Raw genomic sequence first — 12,385 nt, 5'->3', positions numbered from 1 at the left:
ATGCTTACAGTTAACTTTGTTTCACCCTATCGTGAACACATGCGTGTGCACGAAATGTGTGTGCCCTTGTGCGTGTGTTGCTGGCTGTCTGCGCGCCCATGTTTGTTTTCTGGCTCCAGAACTATCTTTCCTCTCGCTGCACCAACAATAGACAGGATATGCAGCACAGGCCGCCAGGTGTTGCTTAGCAACAAAGCAGCAATAGGCCACAGCAGCAAAAGTTTATTTCCTAAGTTATCTCCTTGCAATTACATTAGTATATAGTATGCCAGAACGTCTATATTTTTATTTAATCTACTGAAGTATTGTTGGTTCTGGTTGAGTGAATACATCATTTGGCATCTCCTCGTTTTGACAGTTACTGACGGATGTAGTGAAATAGATGTTGCTATTCCTAGGCTTGCAAAGCGGAATGAAATGATAGATATCAGGGAAGCAAGGCTGCAAGTCTGGAATTCGCAAGCAGTTACTGCAGATGTGTGGAAAGAAACATTTGAAATGTGGGCTTGGTCAGAACAAATGGGACTCCATACCCAAAACATGGCTTCTCTCTTTACAGATGCTAATGGGCCTGCTGTCTATTTCCAGAATGTTCTGTTTCAATAGATATCTGGTAGTCGTGACATACTTTTTATACCTCTCATGATCAGACCAATGAGGAGAGATTGAAATCTGAAGCCATTAATATTCATTATCTTCCTGTCCAAAATTACTGTTCCCTTCTCAATGTCCATCATTTGGGCTATCTCATGACTTATCTAGGTTTACGTAAGGCCACAAGAGATAGGGGCAGGAGTGAGACATCTAACCTCTCGAATCTGCTCCATCATTCAATAAGATCATAGTTAATCTTCTACCTCCAGTTCGCTGGCAGAGCACCATATCCGTTGGTTCGCTTAGAGTTCAACAATCCATCAGTCTTGGCCTTGAATATGATGCAACATCCATAACTCTGTGGAATAGATTCACAACCCTTTGAGTGTAGAAATTTCTCCGCATCTCAGTCCTGAATAAACGGCCCCTTATTCTCAGACTGTGCCCCCTGTATTTGCGAGTTGTCCAGTCAGAACATACGACACTGAGCCATCTCAGACTCTTAGGTATTTTTGTGAAACTACATTGCGCAATATCTATTCCGACGCACATAATTTGTTGTTTCACAAGTTATGAAGCTAGAATTATTTTAATACACAGCACAGGGGCAGGAACTGAGTCTGCGACTTCAAGTCCACAATATAGGGCGGCACGGTAGCACAGTGGTTAGCACTGTTCCTTTACAGCGCCAGGGACCTGGGTTCGATTCCCGGCTTGGGTCACTGTCTGTGCAGAGTCTGCACGTTTTCCCTGTGTCTGCATGGGTTCCGTCCGGGTGCTATGCTTCACTTCCACAAGTCCCGACAGAGGTGCTTATTAGGTGAATTGGACATTCTGAATTCCCCCTCAGTGCACACGAACAGGCGCCGGAGTGTGGCAACTAGAGGATTTTCACAGTGACTTCATTGCAGTGTTAATGTAAGCTTACTTGTGACACCAATAAAGATTATTATTATTATCTTCCCTCAGAATCTGAGGTGCTAAAATAAGATTCTGAGGGAAGGTAGACATGGACCTAGGGAGATTCAGTGAGTCGAAGGCTGTGTGACATGAAGTTGCAAACTCAGTCCTTGCCCCTGTGCTGTGTATCCAAATAATTCTTCTAGCTTCATAACTTGTGAAACACCAAATTCTGTTCATTGGAATATATTCTGCAAGCAATGAACTTTTGACTTTTTGATAGTTTGTAAGTATTTTGTAACCCTGGTTCTGGGTTGCTATCTTTATCCTGTCCTGCTGTCTTGTTATTAATTGTATTTACTTTGCTGACTTGTGAGTTAAAATTTAAATGTTGCACCTTCACCGAACCACTGCACTGTGGGACAGCCATGGTCACTGACCCACTGCATTGTGGGACAGCCATGGTCACTGACCCACTGCACTGTGGGACAGCTATGGTCACTGACCCACTGCATTGTGGGACAGCCATGGTCACTGACCCACTGCACTGTGGGACAGCCATGTTCACTGACCCACCGCACTGTGGGACAGCCATGGTCACTGACCCACTGCATTGTGGGACAGCCATGGTCACTGACCCACTGCATTGTGGGACAGCCATGTTCACTGACCCACCGCACTGTGGGACAGCCATGGTCACTGACCCACCGCACTGTGGGACAGCCATGGTCACTGACCCACTGCATTGTGGGACAGCCATGGTCACTGACCCACTGCATTGTGGGACAGCCATGGTCACTGACCCACTGCATTGTGGGACAGCCATGGTCACTGACCCACTGGATTGTGGGACAGCCATGTTCACTGACCCACCGCACTGTGGGACAGCCATGGTCACTGACCCACTGCATTGTGGGACAGCCATGGTCACTGACCCACTGCATTGTGGGACAGCCATGTTCACTGACCCACCGCACTGTGGGACAGCCATGGTCACTGACCCACCGCACTGTGGGACAGCCATGGTCACTGACCCACTGCATTGTGGGACAGCCATGGTCACTGACCCACTGCACTGTGGGACAGCTATGGTCACTGACCCACTGCATTGTGGGACAGCCATGGTCACTGACCCACTGCACTGTGGGACAGCCATGTTCACTGACCCACCGCACTGTGGGACAGCCATGGTCACTGACCCACTGCATTGTGGGACAGCCATGGTCACTGACCCACTGCATTGTGGGACAGCCATGTTCACTGACCCACCGCACTGTGGGACAGCCATGGTCACTGACCCACCGCACTGTGGGACAGCCATGGTCACTGACCCACTGCACTGTGGGACAGCCATGGTCACTGACCCACTGCATTGTGGGACAGCCATGGTCACTGACCCACTGCATTGTGGGACAGCCATGGTCACTGACCCACTGGATTGTGGGACAGCCATGTTCACTGACCCACCGCACTGTGGGACAGCCATGGTCACTGACCCACTGCATTGTGGGACAGCCATGGTCACTGACCCACTGCATTGTGGGACAGCCATGTTCACTGACCCACCGCACTGTGGGACAGCCATGGTCACTGACCCACCGCACTGTGGGACAGCCATGGTCACTGACCCACTGCATTGTGGGACAGCCATGGTCACTGACCCACTGCATTGTGGGACAGCCATGGTCACTGACCCACTGCATTGTGGGACAGCCATGGTCACTGACCCACTGCATTGTGGGACAGCCATGGTCACTGACCCACTGCATTGTGGGACAGCCATGGTCACTGACCCACTGCATTGTGGGACAGCCATGTTCACCGACCCACCGCACTGTGGGACAGCCATGTTCACTGACCCACCGCACTGTGGGACAGCCATGTTCACCGACCCACTGCACTGTGGGACAGCCATGGTCACTGACCCACTGCACTGGGGGACAGCTATGTTCTGAATTGTGCACTAATGGGGTCATCTCACTCAGAAAGAAGCATTACCCTCTTCGCTGATATAACCGCTGAGTATACCAGAAGGTCACTGTCCCGGTACTTTGGACATTCCATGGTGCTTATATTTGGTTGGCTAATAAAACAGTAATTGGAAATTTACCAACTGGACAACCGCTCACTTGAAATGTTTTGATCAATGTACTAATTTTTATAATCCGTCTGCATTGTGGCCTGCCATATAGAACCATCCCAGTGTGGGGTTGAGCATGCGTGTTGGTGGAACCTGCTTTTAGCGAGAGGGGAAATGTTACAGGAAATCGCCTGGGCCTCATGTGCTTAGGGGGCCGAGCAAATTGCTGCCTGTTCTGGGCCCTGCAGCAGTGATTCCCACCCCTGTAGAGGGTCTGTATCAGGCACGAGTTCAGACTGGGTGCCTTACCTAACAAGCATATGCTATGACGAGTGCTGCTAGTTCCTCCTTTGGAAGTGCCAGCTCAGGTTAGTCTCAATAAAGTCAGAAAAAAACTTGTCCATTGGCAGAATCTGCTGTGAGCCTCAACTCCTCTGCGTCGTAAACACGTCCCCAAAGTGTTTCTTAGCAGCAAAGTACTAGCAGGCATGTATGGTGTGACAGAGGGGCATTGCTCAGTTTGGACCTAAACAAGCACTTACTGAAGCACAATAATTCATTTAATTAATTCAAAATATCCACAGAGTTTATGTTGGAATTTATGTAATTTTAACCAACAGGCCTCTAACTGTGACTGTCACCTTTTCTTTGCCCTAGATATCTGGAGCCTGGGAGTAATCCTCTATATGCTGGTGTGTGGATACCCACCTTTCCACGAGGTTAATGACAGTGAGACCCTCACCATGATCATGGACTGTCGCTACACAGTTCCGCAGAACATCTCTGCTGACTGCAGGAAGTAAGTACTGCGCTCCTCTGGGACTGTGCACTTAATGTTTATTGGTGTCGCTTTATCATGCTATCTTATCACGCCGTTAAATGGCTACTACTCCCCAGAGAGTGATACTGCCACCCAAATAACCGTTCAGATCTCTGTGCCAGGAAGCTGCACTGCCTTTGTCTCAGGTCTTTACCCTCTGATATGTACCACCCCCTCCCCAGGAGTGAATGCTCTGGGAATGCGATCAGCTGGTCCAACTGAGAGGACTGTTTTAGTATCCATTTATGTGACAGAGGCCTGCTCCTCGGCTTCCATTGGAGACACTTTATGATTTCTGCCTTCAACTCCACAACCCCTTCCCTGTGGAAAATGTCTGGTTTCCATGCAGTGCAGCCTTGCTACACTGACCTGCCATGTGAACAATCATGGGTGCAGGCCCTCATTATCTCGCATGATCCTACAGGTCACTGGAACATCTTCATAGTTGCACCAGTCCAATAGGATTATGTGAATGGTTGTTCTTTTACAAAGTTATAAGTAAAAGTTTGATACCTACTGCATGAAATTGGCCGTTGGCTAATAAACGATTGCACTCTGTCTTGTCTATGTGGAACTAATCTTACCCTGCCCGTGTTGCTGTATGTACTCTTGTGTAAGAAAAAAACATGGGCTGGATTCTCTGTTTCAGCAGCTAGGTGCCGGCTGAAACTGAGAATTTGCGGCCATTTTGTGGCGCCAAAATTGGCACCGAGCTCTCATCGATTCCGGAACCGGTGAGGGGCTAGCAGCGGCACCGGGTGAAACTCCTGGCTCTCTTGCTGGATTCCCGACTGCTCAGACCACACGTCAACCGGGAACTCAGCCCATCGGAGGTAGAGCATCACGGAAGGGCCTTCTGATGACGCACTAACTCCATTTCAACGGTGTGCACAACGTAATAATGCCATTTCGGAGGGGGCGGACACTCAAAGACCGGTGTCAAACTGGCGCTGCCCCCAATTTGGGCATTGGAAGGGATTCTCCACCCGATCGCCGATTACGATATTGGCGTGGGACAGCGGGGAATTCTGTCCCAGGGAAACTATTTCATATGATGCCATTTTACACTGGCCCAACATTATGGGATTGTCCAGTCCCCCAGCCACATGTTTCTCGATGGTGCGCCATTTGCTGGCGGCGAGATTCTCTCTTCCTGCCGCTTATCAATGGAATTCTCCATTGAAGCCACTCCACCCGCTGGGAAACCCACAGGTCAGGGTGCACTGCAGCGGGAAAAAAGAATCCCAACAGCCGGAGAATTCCGGCCTATATTTTAGAAATTTATTTGAACACTAATGTGGTTGTCACTGTTTACACCAACAATTATTGTCCATCTCTAATTACCCTTGGCAAAGTGGTGTTAAGCCAACTTCTTGTACTGCAGCAGTCCATGTGGTGAAAATACTCCTAAGAGTTGTTCGGCAAAGAGCTTTGCCATTATGATGCAGCAACAATGGAGGAATGGTGAAATATTTCCAAGTCAGGATGTTTTTTTTGACTGCAGGTGGTGGTGTTCCAATGTGTCTACCACCCTAGTCTTCTCAGCAGTGGAGGTCAAAGGTTTGGATGGTGCTGTCGAAGGTTAACTTGTCAAGTTGATACAGTTCATCTTGTAGATGGTACACACAGCTGCCACTCTGCATCGGTGATGGAGGGAGTGAATTTAGAGTGGTGAATGAGGTGCCAATCAAATGAGCTGCTTTGTCCTGGGTGGTGTTGAGCTTCTTGAGTATTGTTAGAGCTGCACTGATCCAGGCAAGTGGGGAGTATTCTATCACACTCCTGACTTGTCCTTGTAGGTAGTGGACAAGCTTTGGGAAATCAGGAAGTGAGTTACTCGCTGAACAATTTCCAGCTTCTGACCTGTTTTGTATTGTTTATGTAGCTGGACCAGTTAAATTTCTCGTCAATTGTATCCGATAGGATGTTAATAGTGGGGGATTCAAGGTTAAGATTGTCTCTTGTTTGAGATGGTCATTCTCTGACATTTGTGTGGTGCGAATGTTATTTGCCACAAATCATTCCAAGCCTGAGTGCTCTCCATGTCTTTCTGCTTGTGGGCATGGACTGCATCATTATCTGAGGAATTGCAAATGGAACAGAACATCACGATAATCATCGAACCCTCTCAATTCTGAACTTTTGATGGAAAGTCATTGATGAAGCCGTTGAAGACGATTTTTGCAGTCACACTGTTGCATGTTGTTTTTCAATTGGAAAAATACCTCTTAATTCATTGTAAATGAAACAAAGTTATAAAATAGAAAATCCAGGGGGTTACTTTTTGTTGTTTTTAAAACAAAATTCCAATTAAGGAGTAATTTAGCATGGCCGATCCACCTACCCTGCACATCTTTGGGTTGTGGGGACGTGACCCACGCAGACATGGTCAGAGGAGTATTTTTAAATGTGTGTTAAAATCTACGAGATGGGGAAATCATTGCCTACAAAGCGCAAAGAGATAGGGAGGAAAGGGTGGCTAGGCAGAAGCTGGTCGACTCCATACTGGAGGTAGACCGTAAATACTCCGAGGCCCCGAGCGTAGAGCTCCTGGCGGAGAGAAAAGAACTACAAAGGAACTTTGACCTGCTCTCCACCAGGAAAGCAGTACATCAACTCCGCCAGGCGCGTGGGACCCTGTACGAACACGGAGACAAAGCCAGCCGCCTGTTGGCACACCAGCTGAGAAAGCAGGCAGCCAGCAGAGAAATTGCGCAAATCAGAGGTACCAGAGGCACGTGGGAAACAGAACCAGAGAGGACTAACAAAACCTTCAAGGCCTTCTACCAAGAGCTGTACACCTCAGAGCCCCCAACGGGGAAGGCTGGGATGAACCGGTTTCTTGATGGACTGGACATACCAGTCGTGGGAGAGGGCAGAAAACGGGACCTGGAAGCACCACTAGCACTTGGAGAGATCATGGAGAGCATTAGCTCCATGCAGACGGGGAAGGCGCCGGGACCGGACGAATTCCCGGCGGACTTCTACAAAAAATTTGCGACAGCGCTGGCCCCGCACCTGCGGGAGATGTTCACAGACTCGCTAGCTAGGGGCACACTGCCACCCACATTAGCACAGGCCTCAATCTCGCTGATACCTAAGAAAGACAAAGACCCGACGGAATGTGGGTCATACAGACCCATATCTCTGCTGAACGCAGACGCCAAAATACTGGCCAAAATCCTAGCCAAAAGGCTAGAAGACTGTGTACCTGAGGTGGTCACAGAGGACCAGACGGGCTTCGTCAAAGGTAGACAGCTTACCGCGAACATCAGGCACCTGCTGAACGTGATAATGACCCCCTCCGGGGAGAGAACACAAGAGGTGATCGTCTCCCTGGACGCAGAAAAGGCCTTCGACAGAGTCAAATGGAAATACCTCATAGAGGTACTGGAGCGGTTCGGGCTTGGAACAGGGTTCACCGCTTGGGTAAAGCTCCTATACAACGCTCCCATGGCGAGTGTACGGACCAACAATACCAACTCCCAATACTTCCAGCTGCACAGGGGCACCAGACAAGGATGCCCACTGTCCCCGCTGCTGTTCGCACTAGCAATCGAACCGCTAGCAATCGCGCTCAGGGCAGCAAAAAATTGGAGGGGGATCTGAAGGGGAGGTAGAGAGCACAGAGTCTCACTCTATGCGGATGATCTGCTCCTCTATATCTCGGACCCACAAAGCAGCATGGACGGAATCATCGCGCTCCTGAAAGAGTTTGGAGCCTTCTCGGGCTACAAACTCAACATGAGCATTAGTGAGATCTTCCCAGTACACCCGCAAGGGGGGGGGGGGGGGGGGGGGGGGGGGGGGCTGGCAGCACTAAAGGGGCTGCCGTTCAAACAAGCCCGACATAAATTCCTCTACCTGGGGATCCAAATAGCCCATGACTGGAAAGGGATCCACAAATGGAACCTCACCAGCCTGACGGAGGAAGTTAAAGAGGACCTGCAAAGATGGAACACACTCCCGCTCTCCCTCGCGGGGAGAGTCCAGACGATCAAAATGAACGTACTGCCCAGGTTCCTCTTCCTGTTTAGATCCATTCCGATCTACATCCCCAAGGCCTTTTTCAAAGCGCTGAACAAACTTATCATGGCGTTCGTATGGGGGGGGGGGGTAAAAATGCTAGGATCCCAAAGAAGGTCCTACAAAAATCAAAATCCAGGGGGGGGGCTAGCCCACCCGAATCTACAATTCTACCACTGGGCGGCAACAGCCGAGCGAGTAAGGGGATGGATCCAGGAGCCAGAAGCCGAGTGGGTGCGTGCGGAGGAGGCCTCCTGCATGGGGACCTCCCTCCGGGCCCTCGCCACGGCAGCACTTCCATCCCCACCCAAAAAACACTCCAGCAGCCCAGTGGTGACAGCCACCCTCCAATCCTGGAACCAACTGCGGCAGCAATTTGGCCTGTACAAAATGTCGGACAAGGCTCCCATCTGCAACAACCATAGGTTCAAACCAGCACTGACTGACGCCACCTTCAAAAGGTGGAGGCAGAACGGGGGGGACACTGACAGTCAGGGACCTATACACGGACGACAGGATCGCAACACTGGACGAACTGACAGAGAAATTTCAGCTAACTGGGGGGAACGAGCTACGGTACCTGCAGCTCAAAAACTTCCTACGAAAGGAGACAAGGATGTACCCACAACCGCCACGACAGACACTACTGGAAGACCTACTGGATGCAAATATCCTAGAGAAAGGGAACTGTAGAGACATGTATGACCGACTGGTAGATAGGGACGACACTGTACTGGATGCAACAAGAAGGAAATGGGAGGACGACCTGGGGATGGAGATAGGGTGGGGACTCTGGAGCGAAGCACTGCATAGGGTCAACTCCACCTCCACGTGCGCAAGGCTCAGCCTGACGCAACTAAAAGTGGTACATAGAGCCCACTTATGGAGAAACCGTATGAGTAGGTTCTTCCCGGAGGTGGAGGACAGATGTGAGCGGTGCCAAAGAGACCCGGCCAACCACGCCCACATGTTCTGGTCTTGCCCCAGACTTGTGGAGTACTGGACAGCCTTCTTCGAGGCTATGTCCAAAGTGGTGTGGGTGAGGGTGGAGCCATGCCCGACAGTGGCGGTCTTCGGGGTTTCAGACCAGCCAGATCTATTCCTGGGGAGGAGGGCGGACGCCCTTGCCTTTGCCTCCCTGATCGCCCGCCGTAGAATCCTGTTTGGCTGGCGGTCAGCAGCACCGCCCAGAGCTGCAGACTGGCTGTCCGACCTCTCGGAATCTCTCCAAATGGAGAAAATCAAATTCGCCATCCGAGGGTCAGACGACGGCTTCCACAGAACGTGGGAGCCATTCATGCAATTGTTCCGCGACCTGTTTGTGGCCAACGTACAAGAGGAAGAATAGTCGGGTGGCCAAGAATCAGGGGAAAATGGACGGGAATCGGGGGAAGGTAGCCGGGGGGGGGAGGGGGGGGGGGAGGGGGGGGGGGGGGTTACGGGCTCGGTATGGGGGATTGATGGCAAGCCAAGGCCCAAAACCAAACTATAAATAAATGCCTATAAACATGTGCCTCGGCCATATTGGGGAATGTAAAATATGTATGCCGGCTAAAGGGGGCGGCCACAATTGTTGTTATGAAGATGCTTACCTGTAAATATTCATGTTAAATTTTTGTGGTTTCTTTTTTTCTCTCTAATAATTTGTAATTTGTCATATATAAAATATGAAAACTCAATAAAAAACATTTATAAAAAAAAAATCTACGAGATGTTTAGGGTTACCAAACGTTCAGAATTATCCTGGAATCTCTAGGGAACTAAGGGTTAAATTCCCTGGGCACCGCTGTGAGTGAGCCAGGAGGAAAACCAATAGAATATTGGAAAACTGTGGGTTTTTTTCACTTTGTTTTGTTAATTAGCATTGAAACTATTGGAGATGGAGTAAAATCTTGTTGGCCTGGACTGTCGGGAGGTGGGAAGTCATGTGATGAAAGCTCCAGGAACACATCCAACCAGATTGGCAACTTGACATGCTTGCTTGGCCCACTTGATCCTCCATGGTTCCTGAATACTGGCTGTTTCAGTCTCATTTAGAATTGATAAGGCCTCTTCAGAATTGGCTGTGCTGAGTCAAGTTGTTCTGAGCCATTTTGCACCACTTAGCGATTCTGTAACATCGGGTCCATGACCTGTTAGAAACATCCAACGCAGACAGCTTCTGTCTTTTTGTTACTTTTGCTGTGCATCAGACCCAAAATTCGCTAGGCCAAGATGAACCGAACTTTGTATAAAATCCAATTGACGCATGCCATTAGCGGAGACATTTGATTTCTTTCCAGTTTCCAAAATTGTTTTTTTTCCCCCTAAAATGATTCTTCACAGGACTGGCTTTCCTTAATGGCTATTTCACTGCTGGCTGCATTGAGTCTGATGTATGTGCCTTCAGGCCCCATCATAAGGGAAGTCAGGCGTAGTGATGTGACATAAACTATTGAGTCACTCGCCATTAGTGTAATGAAGGTTATATTGTGTACAAACCGGGTCTAAGATACATCTCTGTCAGCTGACCGTGCCCCTTTAAGATTGGCGGACCCACCAGCCGATTCTGTGTGCCCTTCTGTATGTGCGTGACTGGGTCAAAGTCCTTAAATAGCATAATAGGAACCAGCTGTCTGGTCGAATTGTAAGATAAAACTAATATAAGGTGGGGGTTGGGGAGAGGCGAATGAAACCCTGCCTACAACACACTTGGCATTAACATGGTGCAAGCTCATTAACCTGTATTAAGTTCTGATATTGTCAATTATGTCCAGCTGGAGACTTTTTAAAGAGGGGTTCATAGGGATGCTGCAAAGCCCATGCAATTGCATGGATTGGCTCTCAGCATGTTTGGAGTGTTCAAAAACGGCCGGTACACGTCCAGAACCATTCTTACACTGTTCCCATGGCAACCGCGACTCGCTGTTTCATTGAGTGCGTTCATCCTTGCTAATTTTAACAGGTTAGTTCAAATAACTTAACACAGCAATTGATTAGAATAATGTGTGGGGTGTGCAAGCCGCCCCTTGACCTTCTAAAGAAGAGGCAAATCCAAAGTGCAGTTGTACGTAAAAATTTTCATTGTAGTTCTTCCTCGGCTACAGTGCATGAGATTGCTGGAGCTCAGTGCATCCAGTGATTACCTGTCTATCTTTATATCTCCCATTTACACATGCCAAGGTCTGCTTTGAAATCAGGAAATAATGATGGATGGTTATTTCTTGATGAGTTGTGTAGCTGAGGTTAGCCCACAGGTTGACACTACTCAGCCCTCCCTGCCCCTCCACTCCTGCCCATTTCCAAACCTATTTCCAAAACCGTACAGTAATCTTCACTTGCGTAGGAAATATAGAGACCTGTCTTCAGTCTGTGGTAGCATATTTTTTCATTCCTTTAGTAAGAGGTGTCAGCTTTAGTTCAGTGGTAGTACTCTTGCCCGATTCAGAAGGTTGTCTATTCCAGAATTAAACACATAGAGCGCAATCTAACCAAAGAAAAACAGAGTTCGTTCTGGGCAGGATTAGAGGGGTCATGGGAACGACCTCACTATCAAACGGCACTCTTTTTTTGGGGCCTCAATGGGGAAGGCCCTGCCAAGGCTGCCCTCAGTCACATTTCCTGTACTGACGAGCTCTGCTCATCACTGCAGGAAAAAATTGGTGTGCCATTTCAAAATGGCAACCCTACACACGGTCGCTGGACCCCCCCCCCCCCCCCCCCACCCCAATGCCCCAAATCAACTGTTGGGGGGTCCTTGAGACCCCTGCAAGCCCCCTCCACCCCTCATACAGGCAGGGCTCTCCCAAGCCTGATCTCCAGCACAGGAAAAATGGCACCTGGGCATCTTGGCATTGCCATCTTGGTACCCTGGCTGTACCCCTGCCAGCATGACCATGCCCCGGACACCCTGGCAGTGCCATATGGGTGTCAGACTGGCACGGTGCCAGGTTGGAGGTGCCTGGGTGGCATCAGCAGTGCCAGGG

General features: G+C 49.4%; 1 protein-coding gene across 2 annotated transcripts in view; it reads left to right on the top strand.

The window, feature by feature from the left end:
• The window catches only part of snrkb (SNF related kinase b), a 137,147-nt gene that overhangs the window by 83,695 nt on the left and 41,067 nt on the right, over nucleotides 1-12,385 (top strand). For both annotated transcript variants that reach the window (XM_038806896.1, XM_038806895.1), the window contains one exon: nucleotides 4,232-4,373. In XM_038806896.1, coding sequence (XP_038662824.1) covers nucleotides 4,232-4,373 — 142 coding nt within the window. The remainder of the gene's footprint in view (nucleotides 1-4,231; nucleotides 4,374-12,385) is intronic.

Source organism: Scyliorhinus canicula, chromosome 9 (assembly GCF_902713615.1).
Source record: "Scyliorhinus canicula chromosome 9, sScyCan1.1, whole genome shotgun sequence".
Taxonomy (NCBI): domain Eukaryota; kingdom Metazoa; phylum Chordata; class Chondrichthyes; order Carcharhiniformes; family Scyliorhinidae; genus Scyliorhinus; species Scyliorhinus canicula.
Note: the sequence above shows the minus strand (reverse complement) of the source record. Positions and strands in the feature narration are given on the sequence as shown.